At 43.0% G+C, this 24,747-nt stretch overlaps 1 protein-coding gene and 1 long non-coding RNA gene across 2 annotated transcripts in view; one reads left to right on the forward strand and one right to left on the reverse strand.

Annotated features, from left to right (window-relative positions):
* Window positions 1-24,747, reverse strand: part of DNAH7 (dynein axonemal heavy chain 7) — a 149,559-nt gene that overhangs the window by 54,772 nt on the left and 70,040 nt on the right. Inside the window, exons 33-43 of the mRNA XM_083625443.1 lie at window positions 23,194-23,325; window positions 21,690-21,914; window positions 20,546-20,743; window positions 17,099-17,254; window positions 15,670-15,838; window positions 12,251-12,377; window positions 11,082-11,301; window positions 8,711-9,583; window positions 5,784-6,013; window positions 4,713-5,043; window positions 1,902-2,248 (exon numbers count right to left, since the gene is read on the reverse strand). Coding sequence (XP_083481569.1) covers window positions 1,902-2,248; window positions 4,713-5,043; window positions 5,784-6,013; window positions 8,711-9,583; window positions 11,082-11,301; window positions 12,251-12,377; window positions 15,670-15,838; window positions 17,099-17,254; window positions 20,546-20,743; window positions 21,690-21,914; window positions 23,194-23,325 — 3,008 coding nt within the window. The remainder of the gene's footprint in view (window positions 1-1,901; window positions 2,249-4,712; window positions 5,044-5,783; window positions 6,014-8,710; window positions 9,584-11,081; window positions 11,302-12,250; window positions 12,378-15,669; window positions 15,839-17,098; window positions 17,255-20,545; window positions 20,744-21,689; window positions 21,915-23,193; window positions 23,326-24,747) is intronic.
* The window catches only part of LOC310743423, a 126,992-nt gene continuing 109,572 nt past the window's right edge, over window positions 7,328-24,747 (forward strand). Inside the window, exon 1 of the long non-coding RNA XR_014539009.1 lies at window positions 7,328-7,435. This is a non-coding gene — a long non-coding RNA (uncharacterized lncRNA). The remainder of the gene's footprint in view (window positions 7,436-24,747) is intronic.

The following is a 24,747-nucleotide window of genomic DNA, read 5'->3' on the forward strand; positions in this document are numbered from 1 at the left end:
TGTTTTAATATATGTTGGAAAATCAATAAAAATTTATTTTAAAAAAAAATCACACAGGATTCTTGATTCGGGGGGAGCTTGTAAGCACTGCTGAATGCAGTGAAGTCATGAGGGGAGGGGTGGTGCATGCAGCCCTGCCTACAGATTATTATTATTATTATTATTATTATTATTATTATCAGGGGTGTCTTGCCCATAGAGGCAAGTGGCGCGGGGCGCCGGGGCGCCAAGTTCTGGAGGGCACCAGGGAAGAGGCGGAGGCTGATACCTCCCGGAATCAGCTCACTGCCCTCGCCCGCCTCCACCATGCCGAAGCAGCGCCGCGCCCAGAGCCTCTGCCTGCCGTGGCCACCACTGCACGGGCCCAGGAAAGAGGCAGAGGCTGAGCGCGGCGCCTCCCAGCATCAGCTCACTGCCCTCGCCCGCCTCACCAAAGCGCCCGGAGCCTCCGCCTCTTCCCTGCTGGAGGAGCTGCCCTCCAGCCGCTGCCCGCCTCCTCCAGCCCCGCAAAGCTGCCAGCAGCGCCGTAAAAAGGTCGGCAACTCTGGGAAATGGGGGGGGAGGGATCTTTGCACCATGGCGCCGGATATACTTAAGATGGCCCTGATTATTATTAATAATAACAAATAATAATAATAATAATAATAATAATAATAATAATAATAATATAGTCATACCTCAGGCTAAATACGCTTCAGGTTGAGCACTTTCGGGTTGCGCTCTGCGGCAACCCGGAAGTAATGGAGCATGTTACTTCCGGGTTTCGCCGCTCGCGCATGCACAGACGGTCAAAATGACGTCACGCGCATGCGCGAAAGCGGCAAAACGCGACCTGCGCACGCGCAGACGCGCTGTCGCGTCTTACGTTCTGTTCAGGATGCAAATGGGGCTTCGGAACGGATCCCATTCGCATCCTGAGGTACCACTGTAATAATACAGTCATACCTTGGAAGTTGAACGGAATCTGTTCCAGAAGTCCATTCGACTTCCAAAACGTTCGGAAACCAAAGCACGCCTTCCAATTGGCTTCAGGAAGCCAATCGGAAGCCGCGGAAGCCCCATCAGACATCAGGCTTACAAAAGTAGTTCACAAACTGGAACACTCACTTCTGGGTTTGCGGCATTCAGGAGCCAAAAACGTTCGAGAACTAAGCTGTTAGAAAACCAAGGTACGACTGTAATAATAATAATAATAATAATAATAATAATAATAGGGTGGCAGTTTGCTCCTGAAACTTTGGTGAAGCAGGAGCAAGAAAAAGAAATATCTAGCAAGACAAAATCCTTCATTCATATCTAAACAGGCCATGCAAAGCTCTCTTACAATGACGACTTTAATATGGGCCCTGAAGTTCTTCCAAACTGCCTTTAACTGATATTTTAGTCCTGCGTATCTTAACGTTTTATGTCGTGCTTTGAGATTCCTCTCAAGACCACCACAAACACATTCCTTTAACTGCTGCTGTTGTAATATTTGTAGATGCTTCCGTGTTTTATAGATTGTGGTTTTATGGGTTTGCGACACGTTACTGGGTTTTGTTAAGTTGTGGGTGAACATATCAGACGACACAGCGATTCTTCAAACGGCTCTTGTTTATTCACAGGCCAGAACAGAACTGAACTGAAGGGTTCAGCCAGCCTGCTTATATAGAGCTCCACTAGAATGCAACAGTAACCATTTTCTGTAACTATCCAATCACTGAACGTCACTTTCAATCCCTTATTTCCATATGTGGACCTGAGTGAAAACTATCTACAGTATCCCCCTGCTGGCCCAGGGTGAGAACTTCAGTACATAACAGGTTTTATGTTATTAAATATGCTGTGAGGAAGGCGCCTTGGGAGGGGTAAGGCGACCTCTCAAAGCTGAAATGAATGACTGCTCTTAAAGAAGGACTTACTTATCGTAGGAATCCATGGCAATGACCCATTTGCATAGGCCTTCTGCGGCCGTGGAAGCATTCCGGATCTTCTCTGGCACAAACTCAGGATTGGTGATATACTGTTTTCTAATGATGCTCATGTACGCTGGAGGGATGTTGTCCTTGTCGTACTCATGGAGCGACTGCAAAAATCTCATGTCCCCCAGGAGTTTCTTAGCAGGACCCCAGAAATCTTCTATCTTTTTCCCTGTACCTGTGGGGTCTGGAATTTTATCTGCCTTGATGCCTTTCAAGATGCAAATTGTTTCCATGACAAGCTTCACGCCAGCGGGAGGGCTCTTCATCGACTTCACAACAGTGATATCCTTAAAATAAATAATAGTTCTTCCATCTCTAGAGTTCAAGCATTCTACTAGATTTCATCTCAATATATCCACATCAATGTGGTAATGTGGTTAGCATCAGAAATCTTGCAGCGAATGCACCATCAATTTCACATCTCACATTCCCCTCCCTCCCCAGCTTTTATTCTCATTCCTACCTTACCTCACCACCATCTACATCAGGGGTCAGCAACCTTTTTCAGCCGTGGTGGGCCAGACTATTTTTTGGGGGGTGGGGATGAACGAATTCCTATGCTCCACAAATAACCCAGAGATGCATTTTAAATAAAAGCACACATTCTACTCATGTAAAAACACCAGGCAGGCCCCACAAATAACCCAGAGGTGCATTTTAAATAAAAGAATAAAAGCACACATTCTACTCATGTAAAAACACCAGGCAGGCCCCACAAATAACCCAGAGGTGCATTTTAAATAAAAGGAACATTCTGCTCATGTAAAAATACGCTGATTCATGGGACCGTCCATGGGCCGAATTTAGAAGGCGATTGGGCCACATCCGGCCCCTGGGCCTTCAGTTGCCTACCCCTGATCTACATGTTGCACAAATGTTAAGTTTAGGTAAGCTTTTTCTGATATACACCAAAAACCTATCTGAGCCATTTTGTCTGAGGCAAAATGGCCATTGCAAAACAAAGGAATACTACAAGTACCTACAGTACAATCACAAATTGTTCCCCATGGCTTCTTCCGGCAGCATCTGGTATTGTTCTGTCTGCATTAAGATAGATTCCAAAATGTGGAACTGTCACAGTTAGACTGACAAATCAACAACATACCTTTCCTTTCTTTAAATATCATTTTCTTTCAAAGCTGATATTGCAGCCATAGTAGCCAACTCCTAGGGGCCGAGATCCCTTTGGGTCAATTATGCAGGGCAGGGCTTACCTCCCCCCCCCCATATTTTATTCAAGTTGGCACCCCGACTGCATCTTATTATTTTCAAAATACATTACAGTATTGCTTTCTAAAACTCCTAGCTATATGATTCAGCAATCTGAAAATAAATCCTAAAACGCCATTGTATATATGTTGCATATATTCAGAACGTTGTATATATTCAGAACACACAACCAAGAAGTCTGTCTGTCTGTCTGTCTGTCTGTCTGTCTCTCTCTCTCTCTCTCTCTCTCTCTCTCTCTCTCTCTGTTGCCATATGCCCTCTTTTTCCAGGACACGTCCTCTTTTTCATGGGTATGTAAAATGAGCGTTGTCATAGCGATCCATTGTTAAAAGTAGAAGTTGGCGGTGTTTAAGGAGATAACATAAATCACTGGGTTAAAGCTGACCAAAAGTCCAGAGATAGCATTATCATCAATTTACGATGGGGTGGAAGGTTCGCAGGCTAGGAAGAACTCGGTCACAAATTTATTGACAGCTGCACAAATTATTATAGCTAGGAACTGCAAGGAGCAAGCAGAATATAAATTGGAAGAATGGTATAAACAGGTATGGGATATAGCTATTAATGACAAATTAACATGAGCTATTAAGGTAAGATGGGGAATACGCAGGGGAAATGATTTTGAGGAGATATAGAGGGTGTTTGTAGAATACGTACTATTAAAATGGAAAGGGGTCAAACCATCACAAGAGGTGTTGAAATTTTGGGAGGTTGGATAGTTACAATGGAATGGTCTCAGGGTGGGGTGCACATTTTTATTCTTGTTTGTTTATTATTATTACTTCGTAAAAAATAAATTTAAAAAAGAATGTATAAAATGTAAATGTATAAAATATAATTAAAAGAACGGGTTTTTTAAAAGTAGAAATTGGCAAATGTGTCCCCCTTTTTGCTCTTCAAAATATGGCAACCCTATGTCTCTCTCTCTGTATACACACACAGAGAGAGAGAGAGAGACACACATATACACACACAGTGGTACCTCGGTTTATGAGCTTAATCCATTCCGGAAGTCCGTTCTTAAACCAAAACCGTTCTTAAACCGAGGCGCACTTTCCCTAATGAGGCCTCCCACCACCGGTGCCCTTCCACCGTTTAGCTTCCATTTGTAGACCGAGGTAAAGTTCGCAAACCAGGACACTACTTCCAGTTTTATGGAGTTCTTAAAGTGAATTGTTCGTAAACAGGACTGTTCTTAAACCAAGGTATCACTGTGTGTACACACACACACATATACACACACACACACACACACACAAATATATATGTATACACACACACACACACACATATATATATATACACACACACACACATATACACACATACACACACACAAACACACATATATACACATATATACACACACACACACATATATATATTTATACACACACACACACACACATACACATATATATATACATATACACATATGTTTACACATATACACACGCACACACACACATATATATATTTATCCATACACACACACACCCTTATATATCCTGAAGGCCATACCTGAGCAGTCAAAGTGTCAAGAGCAGCCAGGGCGCTTTCCAGGATTGGCAAGGCTTCGGCCAAATCAGCATCGCACTCATCTTTGATGGCTTTGGCAGCCATGGCTTGCTCATTAGCCACGATTTCGTCGGCTTTCACTATTTTCTCCGTTTTGGCAACTTCCAGGGACTCCTTCTCAATCACGAGCATCATCTCGTCCACCTGCTTGCTGGCTACCCTGAGCTGGGGCTGCAGGGCTTCCAGCTCCACCTGCATCGTGGCCACCTGGGCTGCCGCCGAGTCCAGTTTCTGCAAGCCAACTTCGTACCTTTTCTTCATTTTCATCACCTGCCTAGAAGCAATTTGGGACACGTTCACACGGGCGACACACATTGCAAGTGTCATCAAGTTAATCTGAAAGCAGCCCCTTTTGCTGAATGCACTTCTGATTCCATTTCCCCTTACAGTAACCAACTATCAATCTTCTTGAGTTTTTAAAGCCTGACTCAATTTCATAACCTTATTAACTCAAATATCTATTTATTTCACATATTTTAAGATTACATTCCAAGGTAGCCAGCAACCTACTTTTATATAAATATTACTTTAACTGTTTTTTAAACTCACTTTATACCCTGCCCATCTGGCTGGGTTTCCCCAGCCACTCTGGGCGGCTCCCAGCAGAATTTTTAAAAACAAGATAAAACATCAAACATTTAAAACTTCCCTAAACAGGGCTGCCTTCAGAAGTCTTCTAAAAGTCAGACAGATGTTTATTTCCTTGACATCTGATGGGAGGCGTTCCACAGGGCAGGCGCCACTACCGAGAAGGCCCTCTGCCTGGTTCCCTGTAACCTCACTTCTCGCAGTGAGGGAACCGCCAGAAGGCCCTCAGCGCTGGACCTCAGGGTCTGGGCTGAACGATGAGGGTGGAGACGCTATACGTTGTATGTCCAAGTAGGGAATAATGAGAACAACCCCCCTTTTGTGCATGCTATACTCAATCTGTTATATGAGGCTGGAAGCGCAGGCTGGGAGCGGGGGAATGCAAGGCTATTTCTCATATCAATTTTTTATATTAATAATACTTACGCCCTATTCTTTTCCAACAGAGATTTGAATGTGGAAATCAACTCCAGGTATGAAGTAGGTGTTACATAGTTGTGTCTCTGGAGTTCGTTAAAGAATGATTCAGACAAATTAATGGTAGTAGTATGAAATTTTTGACACATATCGATGCAGCCATCTCGGGTATCCTCTGACATTTCGATATCTTCTAGGGAGCGAGTGGCAACAGCCTGCAACGCGTCCGAAGGCCATGACTAAATTTAAGGAAAAGGAGCAAATAATTTACTCTTATCATGGAAACAAGATATTGCATAAATAATGCTTCCACTGAAGTATTTTGTTAGCCCAAAAATGGAAATCGAGCGAGGTCCCAACTAAGGAAGAATGAAAATTTAAATTGATGGAATATGCGCAGCATGCGGACTTAACATATAAAATAAGAAAACAAGAAGAATGTACGTTTAAAGAAGATTGGAAAATGTTTATTGAATATATGGGGGGAAATTGTGTACACCTGAAAACCCTGGCAGCATTAAGATAAATTCAACAGTGTAAACAAGTTTTGATGGCTATATTAATGGTTTAGTTTATGTAAAATGTGCCGGGATTTATGATATGCAAAATGAACCATGGAAAGAAAAGAAGGGAAGTCATTGATATCTTAAGGATGTAAAATGAGTATTTAAAATTGTAAAACAGAAAACTCAATAAAAATTATATACAAAAGAGAGAGAGAGAGAGACACAGAGAGAGAGAGAGAAAGTGGTTCCTCAGTCTCGCACTAGACAAGACTAGGCAAAGCCTGGTATTTTGAATACAAGGGCAGGGACTAGCAGTTTAATCAGTAGCTTGATAGCATATATATATATATATATATATATATATATATGCGCTTCCTGGTCATATGTACTAAACTGGGATGAAACATGACACACTAAGTTCCTATGACAGTATTGACAATATGCCTTCAAGTAGTCACAGCTGAAAGTATTCTACAGGGATTCTGTTACATACACTGGAGGGACAGTCCAACACAATATTAGTCACACTTAAACCTATAGAAATTAATAAGTTTAAGGATTAAGGTAATCATAATGTCGGTGTTGTGTCTCTGGAGCCCCAAGCCCCTTTTTCTTGCTCAGAAACAACTGCGGAGGGGCCTCAATTGGTTGGTGCCATGACACAGAGGGAGGGGTTTCTAGCCCTCAGCTTTTGCACCATGGCCCTAATCCAAATCACACATGCACATACACACCCCAAAAACTATTAGCCACAAGCTAAAGCCAGAATATATGTTTTCCCTTCTGAAAAGGAGAAGTTGGCGGATGTCCCATACCAAGATAGGCTGTGCCCATGCTCGCAGGATATTGAATGTATGGAACACAGTTTATTGCATTGCAATCTGCAAGAAGAAGAAGAAGAAGAGGAGGAGGAGTTTGGACTTGATATTCCGCCTTTCACTCCCCTTAAGGAGTCTCAAAGCAGCTAACAATCTCCTTTTCCTTCCTCTCCCACAACAAACACTCTGGAGGTGAGTGTGGCTGAGAGACTTCAAAGAAGTGTGACTAGCCCAAGGTCACCCAGCAGCTGCATGTGGAGGAACAGGGAAGCGAACCCGGTTCACCAGATTATGAGTCCACCGCTCTTAACCACTACACCACGCTGGCTCTAAACAGGTTAGACAGCATCTGATCAATCCAGTACTAACAGAACCACCTGGAATTGTCAACTTTTTTTCATATCAAGGTTCTCCTTGAGGGTAAGTTGTAGCAAAATTCCTCTCAGAGACAGTATAAGTCAGAAATCAGTATGTACAAGCTAAAGCTCCTCTGTTGGCTAGCAAGGCTGATTCTACACCTTAATAACTGTTGATTATTATTTATTGTTGTTGTACTGTGTGTTTTGGGTCTATAGACCGCAATAAAGCTGTGTGTGTATTGGCCACAAGCAAGGAAGCCTGCAGGCTTAAGGGGTTAAGTATCACATGGTACTACAAAAATAAGAAGGCACCATCTTCCATTTGCCACATGCAGCACTGTTTCAATTCTGCTGCAGTTCATCTTCCACTAAAAACTATTCTCAGTGGAAGGGTTATATTAAGCAATATGTTTGAATGTTGAATGTGTAAATGTATGTCTAGAGAAATTGGATAAAACAGAAACCATTAGATGTACTGCTGAGTAAATGTTTAATGGTTGTTGTATTTGTTTAAAAACAATTAAGAATGGTTTTGTTTTTTAAACTGCATTATTCTTCCCACTGTCTGCTATAGCTAAATTCCATGACCTACAAAATTCACATTATTAATTCCACAATGTGCAGAATTTTTGTTAATTGCATTGTCAATACACTCTTCCACCCAATTCATTTTGTTTTTTGACAAATTAATAATAATAAATAAATAAACATAAAAAATGTGCACCCCACACCCGTGAGACCATTCTATTGTAACTATCCAACCTCCCAAAATTTCAACACCTCTTGCGATGGTTTGACCCCTTTTCATTTTAACAGTACAAATTCTACAAATACAAATTCATTTCAATGTAGAGAGAATGTAATGTAAATGGGTGGTCTGTGTGTGTGTTGAGGACAGCTATGTATTGTTTGCAGGCCGAAAGCAACGGCAACAGTGAATTCTGATCATAGTTGTTGGAAAGATGGCCATTCCATATATGGGGGCGAATAAGCAAACATCCAGATTTCCATTCCCATTTCTGTTTTCATAGGAAATCTCCAACATCCCTACGTTCAGAATGCATCCAGGGGACTACAGGTTTGCCTATTCCTCCATCTAAAAATTACTGCACATAGCAAACTATCGCATCAAGTGGAATTCCAGGCTCTAACATTGTCAAGTTAAAAAGAAACGTTAAAGAGATGCTGCTTCTCACGATGTACTCAGGATGAAGCTCGCATCACAGAATGTGCATATTCCAAAAGGCCCCTACCTGAAACCAATCAATAGTGCAGCAGTTAACAAGCGCCGGGAACTTTCTAAGACGATTACGGAATGCATCTCCAATGGGACTCATGGCCAACACAACGTGCAACTGGTCTCGGCAGCGGTCAATGAACATGTTGAAAAGGGCAATGGGGCTTCCGTCCGTCTGCTTCGTTCTATCACGCTGGCGGTCTATCTGACGCATCTTTTCACAAATTTCCTGCTTCTCGTCAACCGCAAAGAGGTTTGGTACCTCTCCGGCATTCAGCAAGTTGTTGATGTCTTCCAAGAACGACTCCCTTTTTATCTGGCTATCGGTGAACAGGAAAACCCCTTGCATCTCTCCTTCGGTAGATCTCCTTAGGATGACTTTTAGGTCCTCATGCCATTCATTGGTCCCGTAACTCTTGGATATTTCAACCTGGAAAGGCGTGTAGTCTGACATATATGCAGCCAAACGGGTCAGGGACTGGCGCCCACTTCCTCCAACACCAACCAGAAGTGCGTGGCTACGAGGCTGCTTTAGAATACGGGAAATTCTGCAAACGTGTTCTATGGCAAATCGGAATAAGACCAGCTGCATGGGTTTCTTGCTCATTTGGTTGTATTCGTCCAAATGGCCCTCTACAACCACCCTCAAATGGTCCACATCCAAGACCTCTCTGTAGTTTGTATCATCCCTTTTAGGATCATGGAAATCGCAGAACATCAGGCTTCGCAAATCATCTTCACTCACCAAACCATCGCCATCGAAGTCCAGTCTCTCGAAAAGATCGTCAAACTCTTCTTCGAATTGGCTTTTCATTACTTGTTGGATGCAGCCAATGAGCCAGGATCGATCCGCTTTATCTACTAAGCGATCGTAATACACCCGAAGGACCTGCACGACAAATGGCAATATGGTTGTTCTAATGGAGGCAATTCCAGTCACAAACATGAAAATGGGATGGGAATTCCCTCAGGTACAATATGTAAATAGAATTAATATTGTAAAGGAGTGTAGGAAGAACTTAACACTAGGGCTTAAGTGAATACTATGTTTCATATGGTAAAAAATATATATTCCTTTTTCTATCAACAAAACATTTACTGGTTGGCAGGATGGGGACAATAATTAAGATCTACACATTAAAAGTTCCACAGGGGAAATGCAAGTTCAGTTAACTTCAAACCAGTAAATAAACTCTTCATTTATACTTTATGCACTTGTCGTTTATTTAGCAAAAGCCAGAAATTAATCTTTGTATCGCACTCAAAGGTGGAATAGAGCAATACTGAAATATGGATACACAAGTTTTATCAAATACCAAAAAAAAGGTTTATCTACTGAGATTTTCACCCCATCCATCCTAAAGGGCTGAGGTGGGTAACTATTTAAAGCAATGCCACCCACTTGAAAATACAGTTAGATGCCCCCACCTCTCTGTTGACTTGCTTGAAAGCTAAACCCCCCCCCCCAAAAAAGAAATCTTCCGAAAGCAGCTCAGGCTTGACTCCGGTGGAGTACAGGGTCAGATTTAAGCTGCTGCTTTTGACCTTTAAAGCCCTTCATGGCCTAGGACCCTGGTACCTACGGGACCGCCTCTCCCGGTATGCCCCCCAGAGAGCCTCAAGGTCCATAAATAGCAGCACCCTAGTGGTCCCGGGCCCTAAGGAAGTTAGATTAGCTTCAGCCAGAGCCAGGGCCTTTTCAACACTGGCTCCGGCCTGGTGGAACGCTCTGCCTCATGAGACCAGGGCCCTGCAGGATCTGATTTCTTTCCGCAGGGCCTGTAAGACAGAGTTGTTCCGCCTGGCCTTTGGCTTGGAGCCAATTTGATTCCCTCCCTCTCTTTCTTTTTTCTTTTCCTTCTCCTCCTGCGATGAGGCTACATTTTAACATTTTAATGTTTCAATATTTTAATGTTGTATTTTAATTTTGTTTTTAAGTTGTAATCATTCAACTTGTTTTTATTATTGCTTGTAAGCTGCCCTGAGCCCGGCCTTGGCTGGGGAGGGCGGGGTATAAATAAAATATTATTATTATTATTATTATTATTATTATTATTATTATGCCTTTTGTGTATCTTGTGGTGAGCAACAATGTATGGATTTAACAAAATTTCTAACACTAAGTAACTGAAAGAACAGCCATGTTCTAAATCAGGCTCCCTCAACCTCGGCCCTCCAGATGTTTTGAGACTACAATTCCCAGCATCCCTGACCACTGGTCCTGCTAGCTAGGGATCATGGGAGTTGTAGGCCAACAACATCTGGAGGGCCGAGGTTGAGGAAGCCTGTTCTAAATCAAATAATTTAACTGCCTCACAAGAAAATACTTTTTCATCATATCAAGACAAAAGCCTTCAGTTATTGACTAATGACAACAAAAAGTTTACCTCATGAACCCAAAGGCGTTTTATTGTCCCTGTAGATGCTGTCGTTTCAGGTCTTGACAGGCAAACACCTTGGATGACCCGAGAGAAATCACGCAAGTTGAACAAATAGTGTGATTTGGTTGGAGTCGGGAGCAGATTCTCCATAGCCTCTTTATATACTGTCATGGTGCCGTTTACAATCTGTGCTGTCAGCTCAACATATTCTGGAGGGAAGCTATAACTGTTGGTTTAAATGTAAAAGAAATAAAATGACTTGTACAATGCTACCGAGCAAAACATAAACTTTAATGCACTTTCCTGCACTTGCTAAACTCCTTGGGCTGCCAATCAAGGATGGCTATAGCAGCCGTAAATATACGTCGGAGGTTTCTAAAGATATAAGCGGTAGTGAAGCTGTTTGCCAGTGGGAACCACCAGGAGCCATTAAGGAATTATTAACAAGGGAGAGGAAGTCCTGCTCCTACCACTAATTGTCAGGAGATAATGGTGGAGGGACGCGGGTGGCGCTGTGGTCTAAGCCACTGAGCCTAGGGCTTGCTGATCAAAAGGTCGGCAGTTCGAATCCCTGTGACTGAGTGAGCTCCCATTGCTCGGTCCCTGCTCCTGCCAACCTAGCAGTTCAAAAGCACGCCCAAAAGTGCAAGTAGATTAATAGGTACTGCTCCGGTGGGAAGGTAAACGGCGTTTCCGTGCGCTGCTCTGGTTTCACCAGAAGTGGCTTAGTCATGCTGGCCACATCATCCAGAAAAACTGTCTGCGGAGTGGACAAACACCAGCTCCCTCGGCCTGTAAAGTGAAATGAGCGCCGCAACCCCAGAGTCATCCGTGACTGGACTTAACTGTTAGGGGTCCCTTTACCTTTACCTTTTAATGGTGGAGGCAAAGCAGCACTTTTCCCCCCTTTGGCTTTGAGATAAGTCAAATAATAAGTCAAATAAATACGTAAACATTGAACATATTTTAAAACATGTGTATGAGAATCCAAAATGGTTTCATTGTTCCATGGGCTTTACCTTACTAAAGGAACACTTACTAAATGAGCAAAAGACAAAAGTGTTCAATATACTTGAAAAATAAGGTTATACAAGGATGTTATTAGCAGACCATCAAAATCCATATTTACATTATACTGTATGCTTAGTAATCCACCATATTTCAACTTCACTTACCATATACTGAGGTGCCAATCAACTATTCTGGAGAAAATTGTATACATTGACGCATCATCAAACTCATTGATGGTAACTGTATTAAAATGTCGCAAATACCGAGGAGTAATTGGGTTTCGACCTCCACCTGCAAATAGAAAGCACAATCATAATAATAAAAAAAGAACTACAATGAACTGCAAATTCAACAATGGAAACGCTTTTAGTAGCCAATTTGGACCAGCTTCTGCTAACCATTACAGTAAGTGAAAAGCAGGTTTTCATCAAGGACAAACTCTATGACCCAGATGCATATTCTCTATAGTGGCAAAATCCATTTTATTTGCAAGTAGGGAAAGCGTTGAGGGACGTGGGTGGCACTGTGGGTTAAACCACAGAGCCTGGGGCTTGCCAATCAGAAGGTTGGCAGTTCGAATCCATGCAACGGGGTGAGCTCCCGTTGTTTGGTCCCTGCTCCTATCAACCTAGCAGTTCGAAAGCACGTCATAGTGCAAGTAGATAAATAGGTACCGCTCCGGCGGGAAGGTAAACGGCGTTTCTGTGCGCTGCTCTGGTTTCGCCAGAAGCGGCTTAGTCATGCTGGCCACATGACCCAAAAGCTGTACACCGGCTCCCTTGGCCAGTAAAGTGAGATGAGCGTCGCAATCCCAGAGTGATCCACGACTGGACCTAACGGTCAAGGGTCCCTTTACCTTTAGGGAGAGCGTCAGAAGCCTTCAGCAGACTGGGTGACAATGTTAAAGGCACAGAAGCCCTCTCCCAAGACCCGCTGCAAGAATAAACAAGCACTACAGGTGTCTTCTACCATTTACAATGGCACAGCTGGTAGATAAAGTCATGCTAATATATCAGACTGGTTCTAAGTAGCAGATGAGATGGAGCAAGATCCAAAAGTATTATTCTGGATTTGCGTCAATCAAATGGAAACAAGGGTGTGCGGTCTGTTTGTAACAGAAAAAGCGAAGTGGGGACCATTATTTTAGATATATATGAGATTGAGTGTTTGTGGGCTGGGGAAGGGAAGCTTGGTTAATTTCATTGTACATAGACTGTACATTGACAATAAAGGTATTGTTGTTGTTGTTGTTATAATTATTTAGATATATTATTAAATTTTGCTTTACAATTTAGAATACTCATTTAAGGTAAAGGGTAAAGGGACCCCTGACCATTAGGTCCAGTCGTGACCAACTCTGGGGTTGCGGCGCTCATCTCGCTTTATTGGCCGAGGGAGCTGGTGTACAGCTTCCAGGTCATGTGGCCAGCATGACTAAGCCACTTCTGGCGAACCAGAGAAGCGCACAAAAACGCCGTTTACCTTCCCACCGGAGCGGTACCTATTTATCTACTTGCACTTTGACGTGCTTTCAAACTGCTAGGTTGGCAGGAGCAGAGACCGAGCAACGGGAGCTTACCTCGTCGCAGGGATTCGAACCGCCGACCTTCTGATCTGCAAGTCCTCGGCTCTGTAGTTTAACCCACAGCGCCACCCGCGTCCCTTAGAATACTCATTTAGACAACCTTAAAATATCAATGACTTCCCTTCTTCTCTTTCCATGGTTCATTTTGCATATGATAAATCCCTGCATATTTTACATAAACTAAACCATTCAGTATTCCATTATTACCTCCATCAAAACTTATTCACACTGTTGAATTTATCTTAATGCTGCCAACATTTTCAAGTGTACACAATTCTCTCTCCCCCCCCCCCAAATATATTCAATAAACATTTTCCAACTTTCTTTTAACGAATGTCCTCCTTGTTCTCTTATTCTGTATGTTAGGTCTGCAAGCTGCACATATTCCATCAGTTTAAGTTGTCATTCCTCTTTGGTTGGGACCTTGCTCATTTTCCATTTTGGGGCTAACAAAACACGGGGCACCATAGTTGCATACATAAATAACCTTTTTTGACACCTGGGAATTTGCATCTGAATTGAAGTGGGGACCATTCTAGATCTGATGGCAACAAATCCATGGCTTTAGATTTATTCAATCCCTGTGGTCCAGAATTGCTTCAAGGCAAACCTGGGTTGACATCCAACATTAGTCAGAAGGAATGGGAGGAGCTTGCCCAGTTCTTTCATTGGGGGTGTGTCAAGGGCCTTTTATCAACGCTACCATAAAAAGGAAGTCACCCCCTCGTTTGTCTGCAAACACACTTGATCACTGAAGACACTAGCACCCTCTGCGTTCAGAACTGCATTCCTATATAATGAATTGAAAAGGATGTTCAAAATAACTTTTATAAAAAAACAACGAAGCTTTTATTTTGGGAATTATAGGGACATAGCGCTGTGGGCTAAACCACAGAGTCTAGGACTTGCCTATCAGAAGGTCGTGGTTTGAATCCCCGCGACGGGGTGAGCTCCCGTTGCTCAGTCCCTGCTCCTGCCAACCTAGCAGTTCAAAAGCACGTCAAAGTGCAAGTAGATAAATAGGTACCGCTCCGGCGGGAAGGTAAACGGCGTTTCCGTGCACTGTTCTGGTTCGCCAGAAGCAGCTTAGTCATGCTGGCCACATGACCCGGAAGCTGTACGCCGGCTCCCTCGGCCAATAAAGCGAGATGAGCGCCGCAACCCCAGAGTCGGTCACGACTGGACCTAATGGTCAGGGGTCCCTTTACCTTTAACTACCTAAATTGTATACAATTGTATAGAAATTCATTTATGTATGCTACTACAGCAGCAAGAATTTACTCGCCCAAAAATGGAAAGAAGAAGAAGTCCCAGTAAAGGATGAATGGATACAAAAACTTACGGAATATGCAGAAATGGCGAAACTTACCGGAAGAATAAGAAACAAAGTTAACAAACTTTTTGTAAAAGAATGGAAATGGCTTATTGAATATTTGCAGATAAATTGTAAACAGATAAAAACATTAGAAGGATTATTGCAATAACCTGCAGTTTTGTAAGAGTATATATTTACAGTAGATAATTAAATGAGGAAGTTAAATGAATTTAGATACGCAGAAGATATTAAAAAATAAATTCAAGGAACCACAGAAAGAGGGGGAAGGAAGTCAAATTTCAAATTTTGAAATGTTAAATTGATTGCAAATGTAATGAAATGTATAAATTTGAATAGTATACAGTGGTACCTCGGGTTAAGTACTTAATTCGTTCCGGAGGTCCGTACTTAACCTGAAACTGTTCTTAACCTGAAGCACCACTTTAGCTAATGGGGCCTCCTGCTCTGCCACACCACCGGAGCCTGATTTCTGTTCTCATCCTCAAGCAAAGTTCTTAACCTGAAGCACTATTTCTGGGTTAGCGGAGTCTGTAACCTGAAGCGTATGTAACCTGAAGTGTTGTAACCCGAGGTACCACTGTAAATAAAAAACAATTTTTAAAAAATCTGTGTTCCAAAAGCACCAAAAGAAAAGCTTTCAAAATAAACTCAGAAGGTCATACCTGGTGGCCCCATTGCACACATAATCTGAATATCCACCAGTTTAATCACAGAGCAGTCCTTCAGGTCATACCAGTTCCAGTGATCTAACCACTGACGAAGTAACTCTACAGGAGGCTGAGCCCCATAAACTTCTCTTGCTGGCATATTGACATCATCCACAAATACAACCTGTAAATAAAAAAACTGTTTTTCAACACTTATTCTGTACATTGCACATATGCCTATGCACACAGAGAGTGAACTTCTTACTATTATTATTATTATTAAAAATGTGCTTCTGAGCTAGAGATGGGCTGATCTGTCAATTTCAGATTCTCATATTTACAATTTTGCATTCAGTTCTCCATAGTTGCACACCAGTCTGCAACTAAAAAAAAAGTCCTCATGAAAATTCAAAAGCATTCTAATGCAAATTTCTATATACACATATTGCCTAATATGCACATTTTTGCAAAGCAATTTCCCCTAATACAATACATTTCGTTTATTCTATTTTCACTAACATATGCATTTTATGCACATTCTAATCCAGTGTGTGCATTTGGGCACACACATGGCTTGGCTGGCTAACTGCAGTGCAAAATTCAAAGAAGTGAGACTTCTGAATCTTGGCTGTGTTTCAGGTCACATATTGTTTTGGGAAGTGTGAATTAGGAACATCCGTCTTTAAATGCAAACTGGAATTTCTCTCCATCCCTATTCACAGCATATCCTGGGTGAGGTTTCTTACCACTAAGTAATCCCAACCAACACCCTCCTCTCTTTCTCATCTCTTAAGAAAAGAGGGAAGAGGCTTCAGATCAAATAGATTTCTACCTGCCAGCTCTGTCTAAATGATCAAGAAACAGCTGAATTTCAAGTCTGATTCCCCCCCTCCTTTCCTCCACTTTGAAAAATGATATCTTGACTGTGCCATTTTCATTCTCATTGTACTTTTGTTAAGCAACATTATTGTCAAGGCAGCTTTTCCAGGAGCTGTTCTCAGCTTGCAAGACATACTCATGGGATGGGGTGGGGAGGTATGAGTTTGAGTTCCCTGCACTGTTGTTTCTTTGCATGCTAATGGAGGTAAGTTTGCTAAGTTGAAACTAATTGACACTGCTTAGGGAAGTTTTTAATGTTTGATGTTTTATCGTGTTTTTAATATTCTACTGGAAGCCACCCAGAGTGGCTGAGGAAACCCAGGCAGATGGGCAGGGCATAAATTATTATTATTATTATTATTATTATTATTATTATTATTATTATTATTCAAGGTCCTCGGCCAGCATGACTTTGGACATGCCTGCTGTATACAAAGACTTCTGCCCTCCCTGACCAATACATTATGTGCTCATTTTTGTCCTCAGGTATCTGTAGCTGGGTGCAAAAAAAATATGACGTGAGCGTTGTGACAAGTCTGTAGTCTGCAGTTTTTTTAAAAGTTACCATCCTCTTTCCAAGAGGGGGACCAAAGACTCCTTTTCTCCTTTTATCCAGCTTTGACATAATGATGTTCTGAGTCTGAGCTGCTGTAGTCTGCGCTGAGAAGTTAATGAGCAATGGTTTGTAGATATCCTTATGTAAGCGGTTTAAGAGAAAATCCTATAAAAATAGTTGAAATGGAGAGGGGGGAGAGAGAATGGGTCACATGAGCATATACATCTGACAGCTTATATAGCCTACTAGCAAAAAGCGCGCGCACACACACACCCCTTGTATTTATTGCCAGTCGTCTAAATGCAGTAAGCTTTTCCATGTCAAACTCGTGAGCCATTCTGCTTATAAAATGATGAGGCAATAATGAATCCACGGTCGTTAACATTCACAGCGCCTTAATGAGGTTCCTGCAGAAATAAACCAGGGTGATTCAAAATTTTAGGACCCGTGGTTTTAAAGAATATGAGGTGATACATCACTGATACTCCCCGTACCGAAATGAATGGGGAAGTTAAACTACCAAATGCCTGAGCTAACCAAGGCCCATTCTATCCCCAGCAAACTGCTCAAGATAGGGCTGGGGAAATAACTTTGCATTTTGCCTGTACCAAAAATTCCACTTTTTAAAATGTTGTTATGCCATTTCAAGAGCACCGGAGAAGATTTTCTGTTTCTCAAAAAAGAAGTACCTTCCTAGGTGTACAAACCAAACCATCATTGAAGGAGTCTATAAGACCTCAGGGATAGAGTGGCAAGTTATGCATCGCCAGAAAAGAGAACGTCATTTTATTGCCTCGTGGCAGAAGACAAGGATAAACACACTGTCCACATAAATTTTAAGCAATGCTGGTACATCATGAACGTATCTGCTATGATACAGTTCTTCTGGTCATAAAACTAAACTTTATAAAGATCCACGTTTGCAGAGAGATCCATGAGCACTTTACCATGCTTGGCTCACCATGCTATACCATATAGTAGGGACGCAGGTGGCACTGTGGTCTAAACCACTGAGCCTCTCGGGCTTGCCGATCGGAAGGTTGGCAGTTCGAATCCCCGTGATGGGGTGAGCTCCCAATGCTCTGTCCCAGCTCCTGCCAACCTAGCAGTTTGAAAGCACGCCAGCACAAGTAGATAAATAGGCACCACTGCGGTGGGAAGCTAAATGGAGTTTCCGTGTGCTCTGGCACTCGTCACGGTGTCCTGTTGCACCAGTTTAGTCATGCTGGCCACATGACCCAGATAACTGCGGACAAACGGCAGCTCCCTTGGCCTGAGATGGGTGCCACACCCCATAGTCAAATTCGACTGGACTTAACCGTCCAGGGCTCCTTTAACTTATACGATGTAACATCCACCAGGATGATAAAACCTCACAACTGTCAAATGCTGATTCCAGCCTTGGCTTTATACCTGCCAGTGCATGTACACACATTTCTTAGAGAAAGGGAGGGTGGCTAAGTCATGCTTCAGGCCCTTTGGCCAAACTTGGACTGTTTCTAACTACCCAGTGCAGCTGGTATGCTAACCCTGAACAGAATCCAGACATAAGAGGTGGGCTTCTCAAGACCTGGCTTAAGCATTTAGTACACTTTCACCCATCATTTTTCTAAATCACACACACACACACACACACACACAGAGAGAGAGAGAGAGAGAGATCATTCTCCAGCTAAACACATCAGCATTGCTTTGTTGCCTTCTCTTAACTTTGGGTCCCACATTACTAATATTTTATCAGTGCAATAAATCAAAGTCGCGTTAAAGAGTAATTAAATAAAAGCCAATTACAGCCCTTTATTGCAAAAATAATTTTCCAGTTTAGTTACTCCGTGTTAACCAGAATAAATTTCTAAGTATCAGAATCAGCAAAATGACTGTGGGAGGCCACTTGCAAATTTTCGCCGAAGAGCAAATCTAATTATGCATAACATTAATGCAAGAATTAATTGCATTAATAAAAATTCATTTACAGGGAAGGAAGGCACACAAAGAGAAATAACTTACAGGAAGACAAACACTGAGGGGTTTTTTATAGGCTTTTTGACTGAGATTATATCAATTGTTCTTCCAAATAAGGAGTTCATAATTTTGGTCACTTATGTGGGTAATGGAGGGGAACTCAAAGTGGCTTTATAGTATGCCAAAACAACCACTTAACAGATGTGCTAATATTTATATTTCTCAAGATAACTCATAATACCATGAAGAGACCTCTTTTGACATTCAGGCAAAGGAATTTTGATCCAAAGTAAAGAGCAAACCGAATATGCATTTTGATACTTTCAAGTTAAACCTAAGGGTATTCCCAATCTTCACAACAACCCAAGTCTCCTTTCCCTTGCAGCTTCTTATCACCACCACTCCTTGTCCACCAGACTCCTCCTTAAGGCACATCTTTTCACCCCAGTTTTCCCTTCTTTTGTTTCCTCACCTTCCCTCCCTAATCTGTATTGCCTCTGATTAGACTGCAAGTCTTTGGGCCATTTTATTTTTCATAGGGACACAGGTGTCAGGGACGTGGCTCAACCAAGCGCAGGGGAAGAGTCAGACTCAGAAATTGAGACAAGTGAGAGAGAGGCCAACTCTGCAGATGAAAGCTGGCTGACAGAGCCAGGAAGGGGGAGCTCGACCCTCCTTCACAAAGAAGTCAAAGACACAATAGCTCTCAAGAAGGGGGAGAGTTAGGAGGCAGTCAGAGGGTTGCTAGGCAACCAGCAGAGAGGCAGATGACAGAGCGCGAGTCTAGTGGAAGTACGAGGGGGCAGTCCAACTTCTCAGCCCCCGTTCTCACAGACAGGACAAGATCAGAATCTGGCGTCCTTCCTGCTTGTGAGAGGGGTGGAGATTCAGACTGACCAACTCCTTCGAGGAGTGCAGGCTAGAAGCCGTGCTCTGGATGTGTTTTGTAAATAAAAGTACCATAAAACTGCTGGAAGGTCATTAATTCTTATTGAGGCATGCTTGCTTACCTGCCTGAGATCATTAACACAGGAAGCTGCTATGCACAGAGTCAGACCATTGGGGCATCTTTCTCAGTACACTGACCAGCAGTGGTTCTCCATGGATTTCAGGCACCGTTATCTCCCAGTCCTACTTGGAGATGCCAGGGAATGCCCCTGGGATCTGCTGTGGGCAAGGCAGATCCCCTACAATTGGCTCCCCTTCATTTTTCTGCACCCAGAATTTTTGAGCTCCAAGTAAAGGAATAAGCATCAAAGCTGAGGAATGGAACAGTTAGGATGCCTGCTCAAAACGTCTTCTGCAGCTACCACTGACATTGTCTCCTTACTCTGCTAAGGTTAGAGGGAATGAGAGAAAGCCACGCCCAATCTCGAGAACGAGGATAAAGTTTGGTGGTAAGAAGCACAGGGGCCAGTTTTCATCAATTCCCAAACAGTGGGGATTCTCCTTGCAGAGACAAAAAGTGCAACGTACATTTCAAGACATACTTACTATGATATATACGCTCTTGCCAGTTCCTGTTGGCCCGACAAATATGAACGGCTTTTGATGTGTTGTCAGCATTTCCATTAACGAAAAGTATCGGATGGTGTCCAGAGTGGGGACAATTATTTCGTTGAACAGCATGTCTTTCGGTATAGGCGGAGCCGTCTCAAGTGCCTCTACCCAAGGCTCCCACCTTCCTGCACCCTGTTTCAAAACATAACACAATCAGAAAGAATAGGAGAAAGATCTCATGGACACATTTCACCCTGCGCTAGTGAGATCGTGCCACATCCCTTGCTGTATCAGGAACTGCTTTGTGCTCAACTGTGTGCTTCTGCATCTCTGAATCAAGAACTTAGGACCACACATGGTCAGGGCTGATCACCCATCAGCCACGTGGGGAAACACACCTGAATTTCTGCCACTCTTTCTTTGAGTGGCTGGGGCGGGAAGAGAAAGATTCAGGCCCTCTTCCCTCCCAAACAGGCAGCTAGCTTCAGTGGAAGTATGTACATCTCGAGATTGGATTACAGATCAATTTATCATGGAAAGCTAAACCACGCCCATCATTAAAGGTCCATACATTGTTCTGAATATAAATATGAAACTGGGCATTTATTTTGCTTTTTGTCATATTGGGGTGGACTGAAAAATGCCAGCTATCATTAACTACTGTCTGAAAGGTAAAGTAAAGGGACCCCTGACCATTAGGTCCAGTCATGACAGACTCTGGGGTTGTGGTGCTCATCTCGCTTTATTGGCCAAGGGAGCCGGCGTACAGCTTCCGGGTCATGTGGCCAGCATGACTAAGCTGCTTCTGGGGAACCAGAGCAGCGCACGGAAACGCCGTTTACCTTCCCACCGGAGCGGTACCTATTTATCTACTTGCACTTTGACGTGCTTTCAAACTGCTAGGTTGGCAGGAGCAGGGACCGAGCAACGGGAGCTCACTCGGTCGCAGAGATTCGAACCGCCAACCTTCTGATCGGCAAGTCCTAGGCTCTGTGGTTTAACCCACAGCGCCACCCGCATCTGAAAGGAGTGTTCCATAATTCAACCAAGAATACTGATCTAACGTAGAGGTGATACTGGAAATGAATTTACCAATTAAACTCCAGGAAAAACCTCTATTGAAAACAAACACACTCACATCTTTGACAAAGCGGTACTCATAAATTGTTCCATCTTCTGGATAGGGGACAGTCAGTATTTTTGCGCGCATGTGCTCAAGACCACTCAGCAATTTATATTTCTCTCTCGTTTCGTCACTCATTGGCCCTTCCAGCAATTCCCGCACGATCTTGTCAAATTTCAGCCGGTCGCTCTCCTTACAGCTGGCTCCGACAGACCAGGTGAGAGAAAACACAAAAATGCTCTAGTGCAAAAGGAAGGGGGGAAGGTGTATTAATTAATTAACAATGAAACCCTATGCATGTTTACTCAGATGTAAGGCCCACTGTGTCCAATGGGGCCTACTCCATGGCTCCAATGGGGCTTATTACAATAAACAAGAGAGCAAAGAAGCACAGCCTAAAATGATAAAAAAATTTACTAAAGTGCAGGATTGAAAATGGCCTCAGCCCAGTATACCTGAAGGAGCATCTCCACCCCCATCGTTCAGACACTGAGATCCTCCTCCGAGGGTCTTCTGTTGGTTCCCTCAGTGCGGGAAGTGAAGTTACAGGGAACCAGGCAGAGGGCTTTCTTGGTAGTGGCGCCTGCCCTGTAGAACACCCTCCCTTCAGATGTCATGGAGATAAAGAACTACATAACTTTTAGAAGACATCCGAAGGCAGCCCTGTATCGGGAAGTTTTTTAATGTTTGATATTTTATTATGTTTTATATATGCTGTAAGCCGCCCAGAGTGACTGGGGAAATCCAGCCAGATGGGTGGAGTATAAATAATGATATTATTATTATTATTATTATTATTATTATTATTATTATTATTATTATACCTCTTAATGAGGGTGAAAGAGGAGCGCACAAAATATGGTCTGAAGCTCAACATCAAAAAAACTAAGATCGTGGCCACTGGTCCCATCACCTCCTGGCAAATAGAAGGGGAAGAAATGGAGGCAGTGAGAGATTTTACTTTCTTGGGTTCCATGATCACTGCAGATGGTGACAGCAGTCACAAAATTAAAAGATGCCTGCTTCTTGGGAGAAAAGCGATGACAAACCTAGGCAGCATCTTAAAAAGCAGAGACATCACCTTGCCGACAAAGGTCCGTATAGTTAAAGCTGTGGTTTTCCCAGTAGTTATGAATGGAAGTGAGAGCTGGACCATAAAGAAGGCTGATTTCAAAAGAACCAAGTTACCACGGTTTGGTAACACTTCCCAAAGCGGGGAGGGCTTTGGGAAGGTGGTGAGAGGGTTCTTGGACCAGTCAGAGAATCGCACCTCTTGCCCTAAGCCGGGCAGAAGCTTCCTGGGCTTTGGGGAAGGAGGTGCCAGGGGAAATTTTAGGGGATTAACCTAGCCCCTTTATCCATTGACTACAAGCCACTGTAATGCACCCCTAAGTGATCTAAGTATGTTACCAATCCATCAATTGTAATGCATCAGGTTTGCACCAACACTCTAATTTGATAATTAGAGGTTAACTCAAACCAAATCTCTGATTCAATGCATTAACAAGATCCTGCCCACCTCAAGCCAAGAAAATATTTCACGGTCCGTAACAGTCTTAAGTTTCGCTTCGTTTTGAAACTCATCCATGAGGCAGTCCATTAGATTCATCAACGATCGAACCAAGTTGGTATCTGATGTAGGAGACAGTTCCTAGGAGGAGCAAAGGCATGTTCTCCATAGTACATGAACTTAATTTAAAATGAGCCTGTTCCATCAGCCTTACCATCAAAAATCAAACAACGCCTAACTCTAAGCATTAAGGGATGCGGGTGGCGCTGTGGGTTAAACCACAGAGCCTAGGACTTGCCGATCAGAAGGTCGGCAGTTCGAATCCCCGCGACGGGGTGAGCTCCCGTTGCTCGGTCCCTGCTCCTGCCAACCTAGCAGTTTGAAAGCACGTCAAAGTGCAAGTAGATAAATAGGTACCGCTCCAGCGGGAAGGTAAACAGCGTTTCCGTGCGCTGCTCTGGTTTGCAAGAAGCGGCTTAGTCATGCTGGCCACATGACCCGGAAGCTGTACATCGGCTCCCTCGGCCAATAAAGCGAGATGAGCGCCACAACCCCAGAGTCGGCTACAACTGGACCTAATGGTCAGGGGTCCCTTTACCTTTACCTAACTCTAAGCATTGTGGGCACAAGAGATCAAAAAACAAAGCCCTGTGTTATCCTTAAGACAAAATAAAAAAATAACCTCCAAACAAAAATAAAATAAAGAAATGCAAGCAATTTGTTATCCTCAGTCCCATTTCTTTAGATTTTTCTCTTATTGCATAGGGTAAGAAATAGGAGTGATAATAATAATAGCTGCAATGCCAGCAACCGAACTGACTGAACTAAAGACCAGTCTAATGCCACTGAAATGTTGACTGTGAATGCCAACACAAGAATAGGGACTGCAACTTTACACATATCTACTCAGAAGTAAGAACAATTGATTAAGATGGGACTGAAGCTGAAAACTTTCCCCAGAATGCACGCTTTTATCGTAAAGTGCACACTTATGCATGCATCCTTTAAACAAAATACTGTATTTTTCGCTCTATAAGACGCACCAGACCATAAGACTCACCTAGTTTTTGGAGGAGGAAAACAAGCAAAAAAATATTCTGAATCCCAGAAGCCAGAACAGCAAGAGGGATCGCTGCGCAGTGAAAGCAGCAATCCCTCTTGCTGTTCTGGCTTCTGGGATAGCTGCACAGCCTGCATTCACTCCATAAGACGCACACACATTTCCCCTTACTTTTTAGGAGGGAAAAAGTGAGTCTTATAGAGCAAAAAATACGGTACTTATTTTTGTGCACTGTGTCGTGAAATCCTATGCAATGTACAATCTGACTGGGAGTTGTGTTCCAGTCTACAAAGCAAGTTCAGGAACACGGAATTGAGGGCCTGCCCACCCTTCCTCTTGTTCCGCTGCTTTCCCCCAGGGAAAACTGCTCTTTAATGGTCAGACAGAACAAAGGGCAATTCAGGTTTTCTCCAGATTGACGTTTGCTCCGATTTAGCACCAAGGAGCAGGATTTTCCTGGGAAAAGAGAGTGGCAAGGGGGGAACCACAGGACGAGTCCTGTC

Source organism: Podarcis filfolensis (genome assembly GCF_964270895.1).
Source record: "Podarcis filfolensis genome assembly, chromosome: 1".
Taxonomy (NCBI): domain Eukaryota; kingdom Metazoa; phylum Chordata; class Lepidosauria; order Squamata; family Lacertidae; genus Podarcis; species Podarcis filfolensis.